The sequence below is a fragment of the Ovis canadensis genome, chromosome 20, assembly GCF_042477335.2.
Source record: "Ovis canadensis isolate MfBH-ARS-UI-01 breed Bighorn chromosome 20, ARS-UI_OviCan_v2, whole genome shotgun sequence".
In the NCBI taxonomy this organism is placed as follows: domain Eukaryota; kingdom Metazoa; phylum Chordata; class Mammalia; order Artiodactyla; family Bovidae; genus Ovis; species Ovis canadensis.
Window position 1 is genome coordinate 37,023,859 of NC_091264.1, and position 25,953 is coordinate 37,049,811.

Here is a 25,953-nt window from a genome sequence, read left to right on the forward strand (position 1 = left end):
GCCATCCAGCCATCTCATCCTCTGTCGTCCCCTTCTCCTCCTGCCCACGATCCCTCCCAGCATCAGAGTCTTTTCCAATGAGTCAACTCTTCTCATGAGGTGGCCAAAGTACTGGAGGTTAAGCTTCAGCATCATTCCTTCCAAAGAAATCCCAGGGCTGATCTCCTTCAGAATGGACTGGCTGGATCTCCTTGCAGTACAAGGGGCTCTCAAGAGTCTTCTCCAACACCACAGTTCAAACGCATCGATTCTTTGGTGCTCACCTTTCTTCACAGTCCAACTCTCACATCCATACATGACCACTGGAAAAACCATAGCCTTGACTAGATGGACCTTAGTTGGCAAAGCAATGTCTCTGCTTTCGAATATGCTATCTAGGTTGCTCATAACTTTTCTTCCAAGGAGTAAGCATCTTTTAATTTCATGGCTGCAATCACCATGTGCAGTGATTTTGGAGCCCAAAAAAATAGTCTGACACTGTTTCCACTGTTTCCCCATCTATTTCCCATGAAGTGATGGGACTGGATGCCATGACCTTCGTTTTCTGAATGTTGAGCTTTAAGCCAACTTTTTCACTCTCCTCTTTCCCTTTCATCAAGAGGCTTTTTAGTTCCTCTTCACTTTCTGCCATAAGGGTGGTATCATCTGCATATCTGAGGTTACTGATATTTCTCCCAGCAATCTTGATTCCAGCTTGTGTTTCTTCCAGTCCAGCCTTTCTCATGATGTACTCTGCATAGAAGTTAAATAAGCAGGGTGACAATATACAGCCTTGACATACTCCTTTTCCTATTTGGAACCAGTCTGTTGTTCCATGTCCAGTTCTAACTGTTGCTTCCTGACAGGTATAAGTCCTCCAAGTCCATAAATAACTCGGCCCCTGACTTTTTAAGGTTTTCTCTGATACTATACTTCATACCTAAAACAGTTTCTGTTCTATAAATAACAGCTTGCGTTCATTTTTTAAAATCCATTTTTCTCGAATTAATGTACAGGAAAGATTAGATTTATATAGGTCCCTGGGTAACATCATTTTTTAAAAGTTATCAGTATACCAGGATCAAAAATGCTCTTACTTTGATATCCAGTAATTGTCCTCTAAAACAATTTCCTCCAGTCACTTTCAACTACCAACTACCCGTTGTATTACTTAAACCAACGTCTTCAAATAAGAATGCCCTAACATCTCTAGGTTTGATCTTGACTTTGTCAGACTTAAACATGGTAAACAGTATCCTCCCAAGTGACCACGCTGAAGTTCTCTCTCTATACCCCTGAGACATTTGTACTGCTTATTATCCTAAGGCTCAGGTATTGTGTACTGAGATGCCCGTGGTGCTTGAAATTGCAGCCAGTGGAGCCAAGTAAATTCTGAATGAATTTTCATTTGAAAGACCAAGGTAAAGGAATTAAAATTCTCAAAAAACACTCTGTTCCATGAGGGGCCTCCTTAGAGATCACTCTCTTTCAGACTTGGAAGTTTAGAGCAGCAAAATCATTTTCTTCAGAATAGATAAAAATATATAAACAGTCAGTACTGTCTTCCTATTGTATCCTATTTGTCTGGGTCCCATTCCTTTTTATTCTTTTCCATTGTATCCTGTCAGAAAGATAGATTTTGTGTCTAGAGAACATCCATCTCTCAATCAAGATGAGTATTCAGTGCCTTTTACACCATAAAACCCAATGTGGTAGAAAGAGGAGGAATGAAAATACTCATGGTGATTTTTTTCACCTGACGTCATAAACTCCTCCCTTCCTCCTGTTGTGGATACCCTGTCTTTCTCTTGCCCTCCTCTTTCCACGTAGAACTAATTAGGGAAGGTAGGGTTGAAGAATCAACCAGCCTTGGACGGAGAAGGAAATACTGCACTGCCACACAGTTTAAGACTTCAGTTCCAGACTGAACTCTCAACATCAGGTAAGCATTTATTCATTAAAATGGCAAGTATCGAGTCATTGGTTATAATTACAAGCAGAAATGGGAGACATAGAAAGAGGAGAGGTGAAATTCAATGTTGTATAGGAAGATCAACCTATATTTAAGTTTACAGGAAAAGATAATTTCTTGCTGATGTTTTGGGGTTTGGGGGTGCTTTTGTCTCTTTGCTCTCTTAAGTTTTGATATGGAGAAAAAAAAGTCTTACAAAATATAAATTATTTGCACTGTGACATGGGCACACTAGGGAAACAGATAAGAATCTTTCTATACAGAAAACCTATCATCTGAAAAATAATCAGTATTATTGGATTACAAGTACTGTAAAAAGTTCTTTATTTCCTCCTTAACAAACATTCACTATTGTATTATAAATGGTGTATGCTGCGCTAGCCGCTCAGTCATGTCCGACTCTTTGTGACCCCATGGACTGTAGCATCCCAGGATCCTCTGTCCATAGGATTCTCCAGGCAAGAATACTAGAGTGGGTTGCCATTCCCTTCTCCAAGAGATCTTCCCAACCCAGGGATCTAACCCAGTCTCCCGCATTGCAGGCAGGTTCTTTACCATCTGAGCTACCAGGGAAGCCCATAAATGGCATATTACATCATAAAAACAGAGACCTTATGTTTTATTTATTTATAAGAATGAATTCTAGGAGCGTGTCATGCCTTTCTTGTCTGATTAATACTAATAACATATTTTAGCTGCTTGCTGTGTCCTGATGGACACCCAAATGCCTCAAGAAACCTCAGTTCCTAAAAGTTATGTGAGTTTAACTATTTTCCTTGAGACAGCGACTCTGCTAATGATAAAATTGTGGCCAAAGGAGGCACAAACCTTTACTCTCCTATTCAAGAACAGGTGTTTATTCAGAAACAAATTCACAAGCATAGAGAACAGACTTGTGATTGCCAAGAGGTGGCGGTGGGGAGGGATGGATTGGGAGTTGGGGATTAGCAGATGCAAGCTATCATATATAGAACGGATAAACAAAGTTCCTACTGTATAGCACAGGGAACTATATTCAATATCCTGTGATAAACCATAATGAAAAATAATGTACATATATGTATAACAAATCACTTTCCTGTACTGCAGAATTTAGCACATTATAAATCAACTATACTTCAATAAAATAATTTTTAAAGAACATTTGCTTATTATAGGGAATTTATAATTGAGTTATGAGGATATAACATTCTGATATAACACTTTTCAGAATTAATAGTTGTCATTATGACTTTCTAATGGGATTCCAAATGTTAAAAAATATTTTATGGGACTATTTTTCATTCTTATTCTCTGGGAATTTCTGTTTTCTTTTTTGTGAGCTTTAAAATTTATCTTTGTCTTAAACAAAAGGAAGATCCTTATGAAATTTATCGCTGTTTTCACTAAAGATATTGTCTATAGTGTTGTATGTTAATTACAGTGTCCTCTTTGTGTGAACCCATGGGAGAACTGTCTCTCTGATTTTAATGTCACCAATCTGTGACCCTGAAAAATTTGTGATTCAAAAGAGCTGCTTAGCCTAGAAAGATAAACTGAAGCCAGAGCAAGGTTGGTTTTGATTATATAAAAGTTAGAGAACTGGACTTAATTAAGAAATGAATAAGTGAAATTTTAGCAAATGCTCTGGTAAAAAGTATTAGGATAATTTTATGGGCAATCTGAATCATGTAACTAATCATGTTTATTTCTCTGTGTTACCTGCTAGAAAGCTTAGAGTACAATACGGACCCTTACCTGCAAGTATAGTTGATTTTCATTGTTCATGGTAAGGTTGAAAAAGTCACCTGTCTTAATTATTTTTGAACCGTTGCTCCTAAGGAAAATTCAAGATTAGTTTCCTGCAAGCCTCTGGTCACAAGGTTTTTATCGGCAGATCAATACATAACCTTGTTATATGTGTATTTTCATTTAAAGACAAATTACTTAATGTATCTTGTTGATTGTCACTGAACTTACAATCAAGAGCATTATAACCCATGCCTAAAAGAAACTTATCCAATATATGTATTTTCTTTAGAAAGGCACGTGAGAGCCTTTTTGCACTTAGGAACACTAAACAGCACTTAAGCACTATGATCGGGGGCCACTTTATACAGTGAAATAGCCAACAGAAAGCAAAAAAAATGCAAAAGAACATGGCACTGGGACTTCCCTGGTGGTCCAATGGTTAAGATTCCAAGCTTCCAATGCAGGGGGTTGCAGGTTCCATCCCTGGTGCGGGAACTAAATCCCAACTAAGACTAACAAAAACAAACAAACAAACAAAAAAAAAAAAACTGACACTAACTAGACGTGTAAAGGACTTGTTTGCAGTAGGAGAGCTTGAGCAAGAAGTCAGCTTCTTCAGCTTCAACTGACTGAAAATGTGGCATTGGGAGGCTCCAATTTTTCACTGCCCTATCCATGTCCACAAATGACTTCAGGATCACTGTCAGTACGGATTTGAAGTTACAAATAAATTTTAACAAGTAGGTGAATTCACAAATATGAAATCCATGAATAAAGAGGATCAACCCTACATGCAAGATTGTACTCTATATGCCTTGCCTGCCTACTTCACTCGTAACTCCATATTTTTTTGTGTTTCTGGTAGCCTGAATTTTTATTTTAATTTAATTTTTTGTGTATTTTTCCTGTGTGTATAAGTGGTTTTGACTCCTTCGGGGAACAAACCAAGCAATTAATAAGCAAATCAGCTACAAGTATTTAGAATTCCTCTTCTTTGCACTAGCGACCTTACTACGTATTTGTATACAAAAAGATCTCTGAACATCAAACCTAGTAAGAGAAATATGATCAACTTCCCTTTAAAATCATTTCATTTCATTTTCTCTCAAAAGACGCTGGATTAGAATTAGTGAATGTGTTTAACCTAAGGATTTGCTAAGAAGTTAAGATTGCATTTAGAGATGAGGTGAGTGAGTGAAAAGTCAAGCAGATACAAGGATAAGGAGATAGTGGCTATACTTCTTTCTCTGTTCAACCTCAACTCTGAAAACTTCCTCTTTTCAGTTTCTAATATTGGCTCAGAAGCTCAGAAGCCTGATTTACTGACTGCCTTGAAGTGAAGTGAAGTCGCTCAGTTGTGTCCGACTCTTTGCGACCCTGTGGACTGTAGCCTACAAGGCTCCTCTGTCCATGGGATTTTCCAGGCAATAGTACTGGAGTGGATTGCCATTTCCTTCTCCAGGGGATTTTCCCAACCCAGGGATCAAACCCGGGTCTCCTGCATTGTAGACAGACGCTTTACCGTCTGAGCCACCAGGGAAGTGTAGTCTTTCATATCTCTTCCGACTCTTGCTGGGAATGCAAACACTTCAGACATACCACTCAGTGGACTGGAGCCCAGGGGCTGGATCATAAGAAACATGCTTCTTAGAAGTTCAGACCCACATAAACTATATGACAGAGTTTTATGACAATGGATTTTAAATAAATCTACAGTCATACATTCTGAGTGTCTCATAGCCACACAGAGATGCCACATAGAGAAGTCAAGTAGCTTTCTCTGTCTGGAAAATGTGTTGTAAAGAAATAATCCAGCAGAAGCCCAAGTTCTCAACGTTTAGTTATCTTTGCATCCAAGTGCCTGGCTACTCAGGGTAGGGAACAAGAGTAAGTTGGATAAGCTCTATTACACTGTTTTTAAATTTTAAAAATTAAAATTAAAAAAAAAATTTTTTTCTCTAATTCAGTCAAGACCCGATTGGAAATATGGGGGGGAAAAATTTCTTGGAAACAAAAAGCCATGGGACAGAGCCCCCAAAATCTACAAAATGCAATTATATAAGAATGCATGGAGTTGCATACATTACATTTAGGCCCTTAATTTTATTGGATTAAAATGAGCCTCAGACTTTGTTCACATCTGATTCATCTTTAAGCTAGGTATTTCTCTCCTCTTAGCCACCTAACCCACTCAAGTTTTTCTCTGGTCTTTGCCCCACATTGTGAAAAGAAGTTTCCCTACTTAACCTAAGACTTTCCTCTGAGCTTCATATCATGCATTCAACAACTACTTTCAGCGACCCTTACTGTATGCCAGCCCCTGTGGTAGGTGCTGGGGATACAGTGGAGCACAGAGCAGACGTGGGTCTTTCTTCATGCAGCTCACAGGCTGCTTAAGACAGGCTTATACCAAAGAAAGCACAAATAAATGTAAAGTTATAACTGCTGGCATGTCCTGAAGGAAGAATTCAGAGTACAGTGAACATGTATAATCGAAGGCTTAACCCAGTGCAGACACTCACATCTCCCCGGGATCCAGTTTTGTGAACTTTCCATTTCCAGTGCTTCTGATTGACACATCCCAGGGCCTCCTTCTCTCTCTCTTTCTTCCCTCTTCAGATGAAGGTGGCATTCAGAATTGATCTTAAAAAAGAACAACGGTATAGATGAATCTGTTTGCAGGGCAGGACTAGCAATCCAAAGGTAGAAAATAGACATGGGGACGCAGTGGGGGGAAGCGAAGGATGAGATGATTTGGAAGATTATACACACATACACTGTGCTGTGCTTAGCTGCTCAGTGGTGTCCGACTCTTTGCGACCCCATGGACTGTAGGCCTCTAGGCTCCTCTGTCCACGGGGATTCTCCAGGCAAGAATACTGGAGTGGGTTGCCATGCCCTCCTTCAGAGGATCTTCCCAACCCAGGGATTGAATCCGGGTCTCCTGCATTGCAGGCAAATGCTTTACCATCTGAGCCACCAAGGAAGCCCAAGAATACTGGGGTGGGTAGCCTATCCCTTCTCTAGGGGATCTTCCTGATCCAGGAATAGAACTGAGGTCTCCTGTGTTGCAGGCGGATTCTTTACTAGCTGAGCTACCAGGGAAGCTCAACATATACACTACCATATGTAAATAGATAGCTACTGGGAACCTGTGGTAGGGTACAGGGAGCTCAGCTCAGTGCTGTGTGACGACCTAAATAATGTATACATATAGTTAATTCACTTCATTATATGGCGGAAACTAACACAACATTGTAAAGCAATTACACTCCAGTTAAAAAGAATTACACCCTTATCCCTATGCAGTGAGGCTACTGGGGAGATTGACAAGCCCCATACCAACCCTTGCAAGGTGACTGGCTGCTCTGGCTTTGTCCTGCAGTACCACATCCCTGTCCCCAGTGGCACTAGCATCATCCCAGCCCCTGTGTCTAAGAAGTTACTGACAATATCTCAAACTGGTGACTTTCTGTACCTCTGCCAGGGGCTGTACTGCCTCCATCGGCAACTTTCCCTTTTTTTTTTTTTTTTTGGATGCACTTGATGAATCATGTTTACCTGACCAAAGGTTGAACCCATGTCCTTGGCAGTGAAAGCAGGGAGTTCTAACCACTAAATAACTTTCGATGCCATTTCCAAGACCTACAGCTAGCTCACTCCTAAAAGAGATGGTATTCACCAAGTCTTCATATTAGGAATTCACTGACCATCTTAAGACCCACACCAGAGTTTCTGGGCAGAAGACCCCGGGTCCAGTTGTAGCCACCATATCATAATATGAGAAAAAGTGAATGAAGCCCAGTTTAAACAAACAAACAAACAAAGACAAAAAAAAGTTTCAAGGATCTTTCAGGATAGCTTTAAATATTAACAGACAAAAATTAAATACATCCTTTCATGTTTTTAAATAGGGGTGGAATTACTAGCTCTCTACTCTCCAGAGAAGATGCAGGTTCTTAACTGTTCTACCAAATTACTGATCCTGGAAAAAATGCTGAAGAGTCACTTTCCTGAATCACTCAAGGTATGAAACATTGAATAGTTCTATCTTCATTTTATTAATCTGTGAAATAATATTAGACTTATAGCTGTTTCCCAAATTTTCCTAATGGTAAGACTCTGAGAGTACTTGGTAAACATACAGTTTCCCAATCCTCTCCTTCTAGAGACTGATTCAATGGATTGGGGATACAATGCAGTTAGTTATATTTTTGACAGTCTTGCTAGATACAGTCTTGCTAGGAAAATTCAGGCTGTGCTAGACTGGACTATTTATGAAATAAATTTCAGTTCTAAATTTTATTAAATGGCAGAAGGGTAATTTCTTACTTGTTAAAATTTTATTTTTTAAAGACTTCTAAATTCAGATTAGTTGACTTGGCCTGAATGGTATGTATAATTTTTTTGAAATATCTTTCACATTATCTCATTTGAGCTTCAAAAACACCCAATCAATCCCTCTCTAAAATTAATTCCCTTGTAATATTAAAATCTCTGAATAGGCAGATATTTATATTATAATTGTACAGGTAATATTACTAAATAACTTCCCCATTTCCAGGTGCTAGAATTCAGACTAAAATCCAGATTATCACGTTTCAAATTGAGTGTTTTTGGAAATGCTTGCCTCTCACAGCACCATCTGAAGTAAGAATTAAGGAAAGGAACCGTATAGGCACAGGTAGATGCCTTTCTGAGAAATCTCCTCTTTAATAGCTGCTTAGCTCTTTGCTCCTAATTTCTTATTTCTCCTACCCTGAGTCTTTTTATCCCTAAATCTCTTTATCCTCCTTTAATGATTTCTTTGTTATATAATGCCTGGCTTTGTCCTTTGACCATCATTTCAAAATACCCTTTCAGTAAACACTAAGTCCTTTAGTGAATAAAAAAGATAAAGAAAAGGTAGTCTCAGTTGTTTCCTCTTCCTCCACCCACTGGAATTTATGGCTGCGTTTTTATAATCTCACTTTAGGCTTAAAATCTAGTTTAGTTGCTCAGTTGTGTCTGACTCTGCGACCCTGTGGATTGTAGGCTACCAGGCTCCTCTGTCCACCGGATTTTCCAGGCAAGAGTACTGGAATGGGTTGCCATTTCCTTCTCTAAAGGATCTTCCCGACCCAGGGATCGAGCCCAGGTCTCCCACACTGTAGGCAGACACTTTACTATCTGAGCCACCAGGAAAATCTTAAGGCTTAAATGTTTAAATAACCTTCCGGATTTCCTTCACAAGCTCTACCTGCTCATTTCTCTAGCATTTTTACTCCCTCCTAGCCACTTTGCATCTCCTCTCAACACTCACTCTTTGGATAAATAAATTATTGAAATAATTCTTTTGTTTTCTAATAAGGATTATGCTTTGCTCATGTGAAACCATTTTAATAAATGTATTACTCTGTACACATAAGATCATCAATTCTGGAATTTAACCATGAAGAGAACAAGCATGATCCTTCCAGGTTACTTTAGTTGGTGGATTTTCACTAAGTGTGATCCATGTTGCACATTAGTATTAGACTACATTTAGAAAGATACTGTCTATGTGAAAATCTGAGCGAGGTCCCAGTTTGGATAAGACAGAAGAGAGTTGGATCATCTTCTAGGCATTGAGATGAGGTGAGTGCTTTGAATTAGGACAGTGATAAAGGAGGTAAAATGTGGGCTCCGAAGCTCTTATAATTTAACTTTTTTCACTGAAGTACAACACTAGAAGGGGCTTGCCAGGTGGTGCTAGTGGTAAAGAAACTGCCTGCCAGTGCAGGAGACATAAGAGACCCTGGGTTGAAAAGATCCCCTGGAGGATTTCTTCACTCCTGGAGAATCCCATGGACAGATGAGCCTGGACAGCTATGCCCATAGGGTCACAAAGATTCAGATAGGACTGAAGCAACTTGTCATGCACCCACATAACACTAGAAAGTGCACAAAACATGATACAGCTCAGTGGATTTTCTCAAAGTGAATATCTATGTAACTTCTACTCCATTCAAGAAAGAACAGTACATCAAACACCATTCTTCCCCCACTCCATACTCTTTTCTTGTCAATATCTTTCCCTGCTCTCCCATAGTAACCACTATCAGCTTCTAAAGTCATCATTTAATTCTGCCTGTCTTTGAATGTAATATAAATTGGATCACACAGTAAGTATCTTTTTGAACTTAGCTTCTTTGGCTGGGCAAGCTCAATACTATGTTCTCTTTTGTAATCCATTGTAAGAATATGCCACAATTTATTTAGTTATTCCACTGTTTCTGGATATTGTTACCAGTTTCTGTCTACTGTATTATAAAAACATTGCTGTGAACACTGGCCTATAGCTTAGCTCTCCTCCTTACCACCACAACTTTGTTTTCTCTAGAAGCACAGAGATAACATATGGAAGTTGCTTTGTGGGACAGAATCTTTGATTCTTAGTGGGAAAAAAATGTGAAAAGTCACAGAACAGAATTCTAGTGATACTTCAGTATTGCTTAGTCAATAAGCATTTGGTCAGCTCTATCAGACTCCATGGATATAACTGTGAATAAGACATAGTTACAACCCTTAGGGAATGCTTATACAGACCTGCTCTATCAAATCTAACATGCAGGGTATGCTTTTTGGCTTTTTTTTCTGGGGGATAGTATCTCTGTCTCAAGTGATATTTAATTGTAATTCAAGGTTGAAAGAGTAGTTGTACTTCACATATGATTTTAAGATAGTGTGCTGCTGCTAAGTCGCTTCAGTCGTGTCCGACTCTGTGCGACCCCATAGATGGCAGCCCACCAGGCTCCCCCGTCCCTGGGATTCTCCAGGCAAGAACACTAGAGTGAGTTTCCATTTCCTTCTCCAAAGCATGAAAGTGGAAAGTGAAAGTGAAGTCATTGAGTCATGTCCAACTCTCAGCGACCCCATGGACTGCAGCCTACCAGGCTCCTCCGTCAATGGGATTTTCCAGGCAAGAGTACTGGAGTGGGGTGCCATTGCCTTCTCTGTTAAGATAGTGTAGTAAACTTCAAAGGCAGCTGCACATCAAAATTATCCATAGAAATTTTAAAAGGCATATGAACTCTAAATCTAGATATTAGATGCTGATTCATTAAGTATTACTGACCTATATTCCAAGTCCCTGTCTGGTAAGCCTATTGATTTGGTACCTCTCACCATTGTGCTAAAAAAACCACTAAGTTTTGGGAGCATTTTCATAGACTGTCATAGACACTTTAACAGTTTCCTTGTGCACTGATGGAATAAAAAGGGAGAAGTCTGTATGTGTATGGGTTCTGAATATATGTGTGTATATTTATAATTTCCCCTCATGGCCATAACTTTGCACTAGTACAAGAAATGAAAAGAGCAATAAGCATCTGAAATGGTTAATAATATAACTAGCTATTCCTCTGGGTTCTCTGCCTCAGGTTTATGGAGCAGTGATAAACATAAATCGTGGGAATCCCTTTCAAAAGGAAGTGGTGTTGGATTCATGGCCTGACTTCAAAGCCATCATCACACGGCGGCAGAAAGAGGTACAGTTTTAAAAGGCAAAAAAGAATTGGTACCAACTGAAATGAAAAGATGAGGTAAAGGGGAAATCGTAACCATCATAGCTTAACAAGCTATACACTTCACCATTAGCTTCTAATTTGACTGGCTTTGGAGTATCAGACATATGGAAACCTCCAGTCTAAATGTGTTCACTAGGATGATTTCTCTAGTGTTTGATAACCCCTCGAAGCATGAAGCAGATACACTTGTACACACTAGTTTTCCCACTGGCTTGATGATTCCTTATGATCATTGACTTTGGGCATATGGATAAACATGAAAGAAGATTGAAAAAGACAGCATCCTCCCCATTCTGCCTCTGAGACAAAGGAGAGGCTCACATGATCAAAGGTGGTGTGTTTTATGTGTTTGTGGTTATGTCTTCTGTCCTAGGCTGAGACAGACAACCTGGACCATTATACTAATGCCTATGCTGTGTTCTACAAAGATGTCAGTGCTTACCGACAGCTGTTGGAAGAACATGGTGTTATCAACTGGGATCAAGTTTTTCAAATACAGGGTGGGTCAAGTACAAGACACTAGACACGCATTTTTTTTTCTTCTTTTTGTCATATCTCTCAGATATATAAATATGACACACTTCACACATATAAGCACACATATGTACAAATATACTTACATACATTTTATATATTAACAGCTTATGTATTACAGTCTTATAGCAATACTTTTTTTTTAATGAAGTTTGGCCTTTGGGGTTGGCAGAGGCCATTTAAATTGGCTGTTTTTAAGTGATTTTTTTTTCTTTCAAAAAATGGTATCAGTGAATATCACAGGATATTTCTCCTTATTACTTCTAACCCTTTCCTATCATAATCTTTTAAAGAAAATCTAATTTAAGTCTAAGCCAATAGGTAAGCCTTTCTTCTTTCTAAAGCAAATGATTCTTGAAAAAGATAATCAACTGGTCTGCATAGGATAAACTGAAATGATTTTATAAGGAAAGAGTATATGTGGGCTCCAAGGAGATAACTGCATAGCCATCAACGCTTCTAGAAGAACTTTAGGCCAAGACTGAAACAGATTAAGACTTTTGATTATTTGGATGGATAGCTTTGGCTTCAGTGTATCACTTGCTGTCTCAACTTTTTATAATGATTGGGAGTTGATATAGGCAATGAAGTTTGTGTGTAGCTTTTCTAGTGAAATGAGTTCCTTGATCATTTGACAAGAAGGTAGGAACCCCCATGTTAGATATATAAATTCTGGTAATTTTTATCAGCCAGAAGTAGCTGAAGCCCTCTACAAGAAAAGTTTCTGTCCACCTATAATGATTTATGTAAATTCATAACCTAAAAACTTGGGATGTTGTATATATATTAAAAAAGAATCCCCTTGCAAATGCTCAAAAAGACTTTATAGAGGCAGTTCTAAACTCTCTCACACATTTACAGATTTACCCCTGTTACGCTGGTTAGAAGTGAGGCATAATTCAACCACTTGCTTATCTAATTAACAATTCAGAAAAATCTCACCAGGATTACTTTAATGTGGAAATGTGTATATCTCCTCCTTGATGTGAAAAGTCATGGCAGTTACTGGATGGATTTTGGTATTATTGGTTAATATCCTCAAATCCCCTGAATTCATCATTATGGAGAGACCATCCCTCTAACTGCCAATACTTTTTTTCAGAAGGCTGAGCTATTTGTTGTGAGTTATACTCATTTTAATTGATAGTCATCTTTCCTGAGGGTTTGGTGGGGAGAGATGTGATTTATAGCACCTAATATAGCTGGAATGGTAAAACCCCTCATTTACCATGTAGAGCTCTTGACTTCTGATATGGTCTCAACTGTAGGTTTCTGTGGTAAGAACTGTAATCTCTTTAGGACACTGAATAGCTTCTAAGAAGTCATCAGGGTCTTTACTATTCTTATTCAGAGAACCTAAAGAGGAGCCATTTCTATAACATCTCTAAATCATGAGCCTCCCTAAAAGCCTATCAGCTACATATAAACAGCCTTTTACTTTCTGCAGGCGAGGTCAGAGCTACTAGTTGGGCTGGTGGATAGATCAGGATTTAGGCAGTGAAGCTGCTTCAGTACTGGATGTTTAGAGCAAGAACACACCCTTCATAGGAATGCCTTTGCCATTTTTAATCTAGGAACCATCCATAAACAATGTTAAATCAGGGTTAATCCTCTAATGGACTCAGAGGAGCCAAACTCCTTATGTTTGCTGTACACAGGAAACAAAAACATGCATAATTGCCCAGACAGGCCCTGCTTGTTGCTCACTGCTAGTTGCATGAACGAGAGAGCTTGTCTACATGAGCACCAGCCTGAAAGTTTCAAAGGCCTGCTCACTGGTAACTATGAACCAAAAAAATGTCCCAAGTTCTGGCTTATTCAGTTAGCAACCCTTCCCCTTCTAAGGAGGTGGAGTGGTCAATAGCAGAACGAGAAGTAGAGATTGCTTTCTCCTTGAGAAAGGAGAAAATCATTTGTTAAAAATGAAGGACACGATCCACAGCACCATGGAGAGATGATTGGCAAAATCTAAACAACAAATCCTGTTGTTTGGTGATTAGAGGGCCCTAACCACCAGGATTCTCTGACAAAAGAAGTTTTTAAAGAGGGGAGAGAGGAGTTTAGTGGGAATTGAAAGGTCTGTTGATGAAAAGACTCACAAGACAAAAAGTGGGCAAAATCAAACTATAGTGTTTAAGGATGCAGACTTGGATAATAAAACTGTAAAGAAAACAAGAAAATGGTTATCTTAAAAATTATTATAATGATTATTTTTGGAGGAGAGAGAAGGAATTGTGATTAAAAGATTGGGAGAGTGATACATAGAAGGGAGCTCATCAAATTCTATTCTGTGGCTTTAGAAGTAGTCAAAATGTATGTAATTATTTCTAATTAAGCTATACCTTTTATGCAGTTTTTGTTACCTGTTACATCTTATAAGTCTAAAAGGTTTTGTTTTAATGTTAGGATGACCTTTAGAAAGAATTGACTCAGTCTAACTTAGAAGAAAAAAATTCTGTTGGAACTACCAGCCACACTTTGAGTCAGCAGGGCTCACTACCACTTAGATGTAATTCAGTGTTTTAATATGGAGTGCTAGCCACAGCATCTATAATCTTAACAGCATTAACTTGAAGACTTTCTTATCTTTTCTTAGACTTAACTCCATGATGGAGAAGCCGAGGCTCAGAGCACAGTCTGTGTTCACCAGGACCTGCCGTTCATGTTTTCTTCAAGAGGAAGTGATTTTCTAGGAGAAGGAAGCAAGCAATTAGATATGAAAGGAAGTGGGAAAGTCAATTTCCAGAGCATTCAAGCAATAGCAGCCAGAATGGAAAGGACAGAGCAGATCAGGATTTGGAGAAGTGGACAATCAGTTCTAAGTAAACAAGCCCCTTGTCATGCTGTAATTACTATCAGAACAGAGACCATGCCATTCTTATATCCCACTCTGGGGCTATGCCCAGCACAGCACTTTACATACAAGAAGTACTGAGTAAGGGTTTATAGAGAATACAGTATAGCTATGACAAATGAGTGAGTGCTGGGTAAGTTAAGTTCAGAATAAACCTCACCAGTCTAAATTTATATATTGACATTGCCATGATGGGCATTTAAGCAGGAGACTGAAAGACAGTCTTTAAAGTAAGATTGCCCTGCCAAATAAATTGAAGCTCTTTCATACTTCCAGAACATCCCTTACCCTCAGGGGTTTAAGATCAATCTGAGAAGTCAAGAAAATAAAAAGTTCCCATAAAGCATTACAAATTCTTAAGGGATAGTCCCATCAGAAATTCCCATGGAAGATCATGATCAACATGGAAATTTGAAAATCTCATACAAGACTTGAAAATCAGACAAAGGAGTAGCTCTGATAATATATGTATGAATACAAAGTGGTTAAGATAATACAAGGTGGGAAGCTGGTGGTATTGATGATACCAAGTATAGAAATACTAAAACAAATTTGCTTTTGGCATTCTCAGATAAAGCATCCACATTTTTTTTTTCATTGTGTGTTTCCACATGCAGGGCTGCAGAGTGAATTACATGATGTTTCCAAAGCTGTTGCTGACTCAAAGCAGGTGGATGTAAAGCTAGCTTCCTTCAAGGCCGCTTGCTTACCTCCGATTTCAGCTGCAGACACCAGTTTCTTGTACGTAAACAAGCTTCTTCTAGGGGAGAATTTATGCCATGGCAGTACAAACTGCCTGGAATACTGAATACCATTTAGGAATATTGGATCTAGATGACTGAATCTAAATGTGTGTATGTGTTTACTCTTTTCCTTTTTTGCTGTGCTTGACTGCTCATAATTTCCTGCAAAATCAAATCTGTGTCTCTCTCCATTGTCATTAACTATGGACAGCTTTTTCACAGAATACACAAAAAAATCATTTCTTGGGCATCCTCCTCCTCCAAATAATTCTAAATAACTTCCGTTGTCTGTGCCCAAGGTGGTTATAATTGTTTTTTGTTGTTTCAGGGATGCAGGTGTTTAGCTGACTTACGTGTCTTTTATGCCAGGCACTAAATGTTTCAAAGTTTTAAATACATTGCCTCTTGAATCCTTTCTACAACCTTATAAAACAGTACCATTATTACTCCCTTTTTGAACAGAATTGAAATAACACACAGGAGCAAACTGTAGAGCCAGAAACAACCAAAAGAAGCCTAATTCCAGGATCCAGCCCTTCAGAATGTGTGTTAGTTTATATCTGCATTCTTTCACTTTGTGGTCCCTGATCTGTCATTCACTAGTTACTTTCCATTTTGCCTTACCTTTCTGTGTGTGTGTGTGTGTGTGTGTGTGTGTGTGTTAGTCGCTCAGTGTGTCTGACTCTTTGCAACCCCGTGGACTCTAGCCTCCCAGCCTCCTCTGTCCATGGGATTCTCCAAGCAAGAATAGTGGAGAGAGTTGCCAGTTTCTTCTCCAGGTTACCTTTCTGAGCCTCAATCAATTCTTCCTAAAAACTGATGTATAATACCTTCTTTGCATGTTTCTTGTAAGCAAATGAAACTAACCACTTCACTGAATGTTACTTTTCTCCACTTCCGTGGTGTATGTTGAAGTAATTATTAAGCAAAACAAGACTAAACCTAGAAAAGAAGGGACATTTTAAGTCACATAAAGCAACTGGATTTTATTGTTACTTTTGCAGTCATGAAAATTTTCAAACACAAGAGTTGAGAAACTAGTGTAATTAACCTCCAACACCAATATACTTAAAAAGAAACTTAAACACCTGCCTCTTTCAATCACAAAGTAATGCAGTTCTCAATTTTGTTTTTTGTTCAATCCAACTGTAACCTTTTCAACAATATATTTTCCTATTAATTGAATTTTAAAAATACAACCAAACTTGTGCTCATTAAATATACATGTATATTTTTAAAATGTACAAAAAGAACAAGATTTATTATGTTAGGAATCTTTTATCCAGATCTCTATCTTTCCCACCCCCTGATTTATTCTGAAGGAAATATCTTATATATTATTCCATTATACGACACTTTACCGTCTGAGCCACCAGGGAAGCCACTTAAATATTATACCTCCAAAAAAAGAATTATTATTATTATTAGCCAGGCCTCACGGCTTGTGGCATCTTATTAATCCCTGGTGGTTCAGATGGTAAATAATCCACCTGCAATGCAGGAGACCTGGGTTCAATCCCTGGGTTGGGAAAATCCCCTAGAGGAGTGCATGGCAACCCACTCCAGTATTCTTGCTTGGAGAGTCCCCATGGACAGAGGAGCCTGGTGGGCTACAGTCCATGGGGTTGCAAAGAATCAGACATGACTGAGCAACTAAGCATAGCATAGTATGGCTAGTGGGATCTTATTAATAGCTTTCCCATCAGGCATCGAACCCTGGCCCCAAAAGTGAACACATTGAATTCACTCAGGGAATTCCCAAGAATTTTTTTTTAACTGCTATAGTAACATCACCTCTGTGTCAGGGGTCCCCCAGACCACCCACAAGTTCAGTGATTGGCTAAGAGGACTCAGGACTCAATATATTTAGTCATGGCTATAACTTATTATGGGAGGAGGCAATGGCACCCCACTCCAGTACTCTTGCCTGGAAAATCCCAAGGACAGAGGAGCCTGGTAGGCTACAGTCCATGGGGTCGCGAAGAGTCAGACATGACTGAGCAACTTCCCTTTCATTTTTCACTTTCATGCATTGGAGAAGGAAATGGCAACCCACTCCAATATTCTTGCCTGGAGAATCCCAGGGATGGGGGAGCCTGGTGGGCTGCCGTCTATGGGGTCATACAGAATCGGACATGACTGAAGTGACTTAGCAGCATAACTTATTATAATGAAAAGATATAAAGCAAAATCAGCACAAGGGGAAAAAGGTGCTTTGGCAAAGTCCAGAGGAAATCGGACACAAGCTCCCCAGAGGCCTCCCTGAGCAGAGTCACGCAGTATGCGTTTGATTTTCAGCAATGAGTTGTGACAACACAGATAAGATTTTTTTTACTGGAGGTACCTTCTACCAGTTCAGTTCAGTTCAGTCGCTCAGTCATGTCCGACTCTTTGCGACCCCATGAATCGCAGCACACCAGGCCTCCCTGTCCATCACCATCTCCCGGAGTTCGCTCAGACTCACGTCCATTGAGTCCGTGATGCCATCCTGCCATCTCATCCTCTGTTGTCCCCTTCTCCTCCTGCCCCCAATCCCTCCCAGCATCAGAGTCTTTTCCAATGGGTCAACTCTTCGTACGAGGGGGCCAAAGTACTGGAGTTTCAGCTTTAGCATCAGTCCTTCCAAAGACATCCCAGGGCTGATCTCCTTCAGAATGGACTGGCTGGATCTCCTTGCAGTCCAAGGGACTCTCAAGAGTCTTCTCCAACACCACAGTGCAAAAGCATCAATTCTTTGGCGCTCAGCCTTCTTCACAGGCCAACTCTCACATCCATACATGACCACAGGAAAAACCATAGCCTTGACTAGACCAATTTCCTAGACTCCCAGGAGGAAAACAGGTGTTCAGCATAAATTTCATCGATTGTACAAACAGGCCAAGCTAACCACTCTTACCAGTTCTGGGAATGGCAGGACTCCTCCAGCAATCAAAATTACCTGACACCTAGCGGCACCCCACTCCAGTACTGTTGCCTGGAAAATCCCATGGACGGAGGAGCCTGGTGGGCTGCTGTCTGTGGGGTCGCACAGAGTCGGAAATGACTGAAGCGACTTAGTAGCAGCAGCAGCAGCCAAAGGCCAACTTCGCAAGCAGGTTCTCTAAAAACAGTGGCCTTGAGCCTTCTTTGTTAGCTCTTTCCTTAAAATTTTGTGAACACTATTTCCTAAATATAAAATAACCTGTTAGTAGTCACATTTTCCCAATTATCACAAAACTTTTAGCACTTTATTTGTTTTGAATAAGCACCTGGTTATTATATGCAACTGGTTAATATCTCTCTTAAGTTTCTTTTGACAGACAGATACCCCTTTCATCTTTTTTTATTTCTCATGTTACTTTTGGTTGAAAAAAAATCACGCTATTTGTCCTTTAGAGTTTCCCCACAGTCTGTCCAATTAAATAGGCATCAGTTTGAGAAAATTCCAGGAAATAGTGAAGGACGAGGAGGTCTGACATGCTGCAGTCCATGGGGTTGCAAAGAGCCGCTCATGACTGAGCTACTCAACAAGTCTGTTTGCTGTCATATCCCTGAGATGTTATTTAAAACTTTCTTCAATCCCCCATCAGACTTTTTTAAATCAAATTTTTTCTTGAATTGCTCCTTTCTGCATAAGAAGTTAGACAATTTATCTTTAAAACCTAAATCATTACCCAAATTTGTACACTTTATTTTGGATACCTGCCCTTCACATACAAGGTCATTGTCTCGAATGTCCCTCCTGAAACACGTGGTTTAGTGTTTTCATTTGTAGCGACATCACTACCTGAAGCTTCTTTGATTTTGTTCGAAAGTTTATTTTCGAGAATTAAATGAAAAAACCCTGTTAAGCCAGTTATTGCTTGCATTTATTTATATTCTTTCCCCCTGCTTAGTGGTTAGGCGAATGGCCCAGCTCCAGGTCCCACAGAATACCTGAAATATGAGCTAACATTGCATAACCACTAATAAAAGAAAACACAAACTTTTCTTTTCTATTATTATGTGCCAAGTAATGAATCTTCCTGTTTTCTTTTTTTTAATTTTAATTCTATTTTATTTCACTTTACAATACTGTATTGGTTTTGCCATACATCAATATGAATCTGCCACGGGTGTACATGAGTTCCCGATCCTGAACCCCTCTCCCACCTCCCTCCCTATACCATCTCTCTAGGTCATCCCAGTGCACCAGCCCCAAGCATCCTGTATCCTGCATCAAACCTAGACTGGCGATTCATTTCTTATATGATATTATACATGTTTCAATGCTATTCTCCCAAATCATCCCACCCTCTCCCTCTCCCACAGAGTCCAAAAGACTGTTCTATACATCTGTGTCTCTTTTGCTGTCTCGCATACAGGTTTATCGTTACCATCTTTCTAAATTCCATATATATGAGAAAACACCAACTTTTACTTCATAAAGAAGGACATGGTACAGGACCTCCCTGGTGGTCTAGTGGCTAAGACTTCACGCTCCCCGTTCAGGGTGTCCAGGTTCAATCCCTGCTCAGGAACTATATCTCACCTGCTGCAAGTAAAAGATCCAACATGCTGAAACTAAGACCTGGGGCAGTCAAACAAATATTTTAAAAAAGGACATAGTGAGAATGACATCAGTGGCCTCTTAACTGGGGATGATCTTAAGATATATTAATAACTTCAAGCATGAAAGAAAATTCAAAACACAAGCAGCCCCCAGAGACTTGCAACTAAGTAACCTGTCTCAGTTCTTAGAAACTGCAACAATTTCTGTCCTTTTTTTTTTTTTTTTTTAAATCTTAATGCCCATGGGTTTTGAAATCTTTTTCCAGAATGTTTGGGGAAAAGTCTGAAAGAGCTATCATTTCTTAAGCACCTACAAATGCCTAGAACATTAAGCAGTTTATATTTCTTTTGTCGACATGATTGCATAAATGTAGGAGTCCTATCCTAAAACATTTATTATTATCAAGAAAAAGATTAGAGGCCCAAGTATCTGGACTTATTCAAGGCCTCAGAGAGGGTGTCAGCAGACTCAGGACTTAATAAGAACAAGTCTGAGGTTTGTTTTCCAGAAAAATGAAATAATTGCCTTCATCTATTCTGAGGACAATAACAAGTGGGCATAAAATTTGAAGGAAAGACTTAGACTCAATATAATGAGTGTTGTGTCCTGTTAAAAATGAAATCCTAAAGATGTTTGTAAGTGGTAAGTGATAGATTCATATTTATTGAAAATATTCTAGTATTTGCTAGGCACTTATCTCCAGGATGGGTGACAATATACAGCCTTGACGTACTCCTTTTACTATTTGAAACCAGTCTGTTGTTCCACATCCAGTTCTAACTGTTGCTTCCTGACCTGCATAGAGGTTTCTCAAGAGGCAGGTTAGGTGGTCTGGTATTCCCATCTCTTTCAGAATTTTCCACAGTTTATTGTGATCCACACAGTCAAAGGCTTTGGCATAGTCAATAAAGCAGAAATAGATGTTTTTCTGGAACTCTCTTGCTTTTTCCATGATCCAGTGGATGTTGGCAATTTGATCTCTGGTTCCTCTGCCTTTTCTAAAACCAACTTGAACATCAGAGAGTTCACGGTTCATGTATTGCTGAAGCCTGGCTTGGAGAATTTTGAGCATTACTTTACTAGCATATGAGATGAGTGCAAGTGTGTGGTAGTTTGAGCATTCTTTGGCATTGCCTTTCTTTGGAATTGGAATGAAAAGTGACCTTTTCCAGTCCTGTGGCCACTGCTGAGTTTTCCAAATTTGCTGGCATGTTGAGTGCAGAACTTTCACAGCATCATCTTTCAGGATTTGAAATAGCTCAATAAGAATTCCATCACCTCCACTAGCTTTGTTCGTAGTGATGCTTTCTAAGGCCCATTTGACTTCACATTCCAGGATGTCTGGCTCTAGATGAGTGATCACACCATTGTGATTATCTGGGTTGTGAAGATTTTTTTTGTACAGTTCTTCTGTGTATTCTTGCCACCTCTTCTTAATATCTTCTGCTTCTGTTAGGTCCCTACAATTTCTGTCCTTTATCGAGCCCATCTTTGCATGAAATTGTTCCCTTGGTATCTCTAATTTTCTTGAAGAGAAAATTAGTCTTAGTCTTTCCCATTCTGTTCTTTTCCTCTATTTCTTTGCATTGATCACTGAAGAAGGCTTTCTTATCTCTTCTTGCTATTCTTTAGAACTCTGCATTCAGATGTTTATATCTTTCCTTTTCTCCTTTGCTTTTCACTTCTCTTCTTTTCACAGCTATTTGTAAGCCATCCTCAGACAGCCATTTTGGTTTTTTGCATTTCTTTTCCATGGGGATGATCTTGATCCCTGTCTCCTGTACAATGTCACGAACCTCATTCCATAGTTCATCAGGCACTCTTATCTATCAGATCTAGACCCTTAAATCTATTTCTCACTTCCACTGTATAATCATAAGGGATTTGATTTAGGTCATATCTGAATGGTCTAGCAGTTTTCCCTACTTTCTTCAATTTAAGTCTGAATTTGGGGCAGGAGGAGAAGGGGACGACAGAGGATGAGATGGCTGGATGGCATCACTGACTCTATGGATGTGAGTCTGAGTGAACTCTGGGTGTTGGTAATGGACAGGAAGGCCTGGCATGCTGCGATTCATGGGGTTGCAAAGAGTCGGACACGACTGAGCGACTAGACTGAACTGATCTCCAGGATGCTTTCTCAGTTCGAATCAAAGTAAAAAGAGAAGTAGTTGGGGAATTCCCTGGAGGTCCGGTGGTTGGGATGGGGTGCTTTCACTGCTGGGGCCAGGTTTGATCCCTGGTGGGAGAACTAAGATTCCCCAAGGTTTGAAGTGAATAAAAAAGAGAGAAATACTTGTTTGTCATCATATGATCCCGAGTTCATATTTCTTCCCATGTCGTTTTCTTCAAGAATGAATTCTTCCCTACAACTAACCTACCTGAGTGTTGCTGATGTTGACTTACTCAACCAGACTTGGTCTCGGGGCGGCAATGAACAGTGTCGCCGGTACATCGCCAACCTCATCTCCTGCTTCCCCAGTGTGTGTGTCCGTGATGACAAGGGCAACCCCGTGTCTTGGTCTATGATGGACCAGTTTGCCACCATGTGCCATGGCTACACCATGCCTGAGCATCGCAGGAAAGGTTATAATCGGCTGGTGATCCTCACGTTGGCCAGAAAGTTGCAAAGCCGGGGATTCCCCTGTCAAGGCAACATCGTGGATGACAACACTACATCCATTAACCTCGCGAAGAGCATCCACAGCGACTTCTTGCCTTGTCGGTTCCATAGGCTGATTCTCACCCCTCCAGCTTTCTCTAGGCAAGTTCACCTCTAGCCCATTGGAACTCCAGGAGTTCTCTTCCTTTTTCTGAATATACACACACTCCTTAACTGCCAATGAGGGGACACTTAAAACTAGAATCAGGGGGACTTTAAATTGTTGAAAAAGACCAGAAGACAAACAGGCTTAGGCTGGGAAGCCCTAACTCTCCCTGTCTCAAATTTCTATGGTAGTGACAATAGAGGTCAGAAACAGCTGTGACTAGAAACAGGATAACTATCTTCCTTTAGAATCCACTGCAGGAAAAAGGTTCTAAAGCCATCAGTCTTAGCACAGGAGCAGAAATGACTGCATGAGAACAAATGACTAACATGGGACTAACTGCATTATCATTTCCCTTGGGCTTATGCCCACTTTTCTACAACCACACCGGTGTCCTACAACCATAAATAACACTCTTCTGTGCCTGCCACTGCTCTGTCTCCCCAAATCTCTTCCTACCACCTGTGACTCAGGATCTCTGTAGACTATCCTGCCTTCCCCCCTACCCCCTTTAATTCCTGTCTCTCCTCTAGCCTATAGTTCTTCCCTGGGAATGTTTAAATGTAGTGGTTCTCACATTTTAGTGCACTTCAGAATCACCTGGAGGGCAGGTTGCAACAAAGATAGCTGAGTCTCTCCGCACAGCCCCTAATTCAATAAGTTTGAGGATGGGTCTGAGGTCGGGCCTGAAAATTTGTACTTCCAGCAAGTTTCCATTTCTTAGTTACCTTGGATGGAGCATTTTAAAAAGCTAGAAGCAGATGCTATCAGCATAAGACTGGACACTGCCAATCACCTATTCCAGCCCCCTTGTTCATTATCAGCTTTCTCATGGAAAACTAAGAGGCCTGTTTATGTAGGTGTGCATTTGGTATGCAAATATAAACATACATATACATATATTTTCACTTCTTTCTTACTTCTGTGTGCATACGTACATACTCAGAGAATCATGGTAAGATAATAAACTTTATTCTCATTACATATGAATATTTGTGGACAAAAGAAAACAAATGACTTCTTCAAGATTATATAGATAACCAGTGCTAGAGGTTGAGCCAGAATGGTGTTATGTTGATTTTAAACTGTTTTCTTTTCACTAGACCATGTATCTTTTTAGGAAATGTAAAAGAAATTTAAATGATTAAATAATAAAATCAACGTCTTCTTCATCTTTTATTCTTGTCAGTATTTTTTTTTTTAATTTGGGTTCCAATTGCTTGTGTCTGTGTATCTTTCAAGGACAGTAAAGGAGGAGCTAAACATCACAAGCTGTGTTCTTGCATCTGCAATAAAAGCCGACGCAAACAATGGCTGGATTTGTCTAGTCTAGATGAAGTTGACTTAGCCGTATAGAAAATATATGGCTTATATGGTTTCTTATTGTGCAGAGGTCACACACATGTCAACTACAAAGATAAGAGGAAATTTAAATTTTAGGTGTTTATTGTGGGAAAAGTAATGGAGAAGAAAATGGCAGCCCAATCCAGTACTCTTGCCTGGTAAATCCCATGGACGGAGGAGTCTGGTAGACTACCGTCCATGGGGTCGCAAAGAGTCGGACAGGACTGAGCGACTTCACTTTCACTTTTCTGAGAAAAGTAAACTGGCTGAGGGAGAGCTTCAGTTATAATGAAAACAATTCCTTGGGAGTGAATATATGCTTAGGTCATCCTGAGCCAGTGGTTACCTAGAGACTTATCCTTGGGGCCGGAGGGGAGAGTTATAAGGAACTGGAGTCCATAAGTCTCTCAGGAGAATGTGTCTAATTTCTACCCCAGGGACATACAGTATCTATAGCACTGATGAACAGAGGGTTACTCCCACCTGGTACATGGTCTCATTATTACAGCCTTGTGCCTTATTTCTTCCTAATGATAATGTGCCTACTGTTTACTTAACATGTAACTGCATGCTGATAATTGTGCCAAATTTTATATATACTTATGTGTAATAAATATATGTGTTTATTTTATTATGGGGAATCTGGCTCAGGGGTTTAATGACTTATCAAGAATTATGCAGATATTAAGTCATGATCAGAGCCTGGTTTGTCAGATTCTGAAGCCTGTACTTTTTTTTTTTGCGGCCATGGCAGGTTTTAGTAGCAGCATGTGAGATCTAGTTTCCCAACCAGGAATTGAACCTGTGCCCCTTGCTTTGGAAGCACGGAGTCTTAATCATTGGACCACCAGGGAAGTCCCCTGAGGCCTGTACTTTCAATTATTATTGGCCTCTCGAGCAGCTTGGAACTCTTTGGGGACTCAGTAGAGACAACATCCTCAGCTACAGTGAGGTGTGTCCTTGTCTGCTCAGGGTGGAGGCTGACTGGGTTTTGCAATTGTCTTTGCACTGAGTGAGGACAAGCGTTCTCTCTGCATCAGACCCACTGAGAAGAAATACAGAGGAGGAACGGAGAATTCAGTCTGCTCAGACTTTGGGAGCAGGATAAGACAGGGCAGTTCGGGAGACATTTACGCGTCCTCTAGAAGAGAATCTCATCCAACACCACAAGCTTTGTTTCTACTCACTTTGCAATTATGTCACGAATTTTTGTTTGGTGATTTAAATTTTGACAAAAACATGAAAGAACTATAAATTACCTGTCTTTCAGTTGTCTGTGATAATACCTAGTTTTCCCTTATTGCATTAAACTCTAATGTAACTGAGCAGGACCCCATGGGGCCTTTCGGGAGAGGGGAACAGGGCTTTCCGCACATCCTCTACTTGAGCTCCTCTCGGAAGTACCTAGATAATAGTACTTGCTGTACATTTCCTGAGTTGTTTTGCAAATATGAAACCACTCCCCTCCCTCACCAAATGGAAGAAGTTAACTACAGACAGCGGTGAGCACACAGCTCCAGGCCTCCTGGAGCCTAAGGACTGATGTTAACCCATGTAATACCACCGGTTTCCTCACCATCAACCAATCAGAGAATTGTGCACGAGCTGACCCTGCAACCCACCCCACTTCACCTGGCTTTTCAAAGTGCTTTGCTGAAATACTTCGGGGAGCTGGGACTTTTTTAAGGTATGAACCACCCTGCATGGCCCTGCAGTAAGACTTTCTCTCCTACAAACTCCCACGTGTCAGTTTGTTTGGTCTCACTAGGAGCAGGGAAAAATTAAAACTGAAAGTAAAACACAACTGATGGAATCACACCGCACCACCTTCAAAGATGATTTCTCTCTTCTAGCTGGGATATTAGCATTGGAATTATTTCGTGCTGTGCTGTGCTTAGTCTTATCTGACTCTTCTTGGCCCCATGAACTGCAGCCTGCCAGGCACCTCTA

The 25,953-nt window shown here is 40.0% G+C and overlaps 1 protein-coding gene across 1 annotated transcript; it reads left to right on the plus strand.

Moving 5' to 3' along the window:
* Positions 1–1,792: 1,792 nt before the first annotated feature.
* Positions 1,793–23,836, plus strand: GLYATL3 (glycine-N-acyltransferase like 3). Its single transcript, XM_069564022.1, has 6 exons — positions 1,793–1,921; positions 7,597–7,709; positions 11,083–11,190; positions 11,603–11,729; positions 15,235–15,358; positions 22,245–23,836. Exons 2-6 carry the CDS (start codon positions 7,632–7,634, stop codon positions 22,669–22,671), a joined length of 864 nt encoding a protein of 287 aa, XP_069420123.1. The 5' UTR covers positions 1,793–1,921; positions 7,597–7,631; the 3' UTR covers positions 22,672–23,836.
* The last annotated feature ends 2,117 nt before the right edge of the window (positions 23,837–25,953 follow it).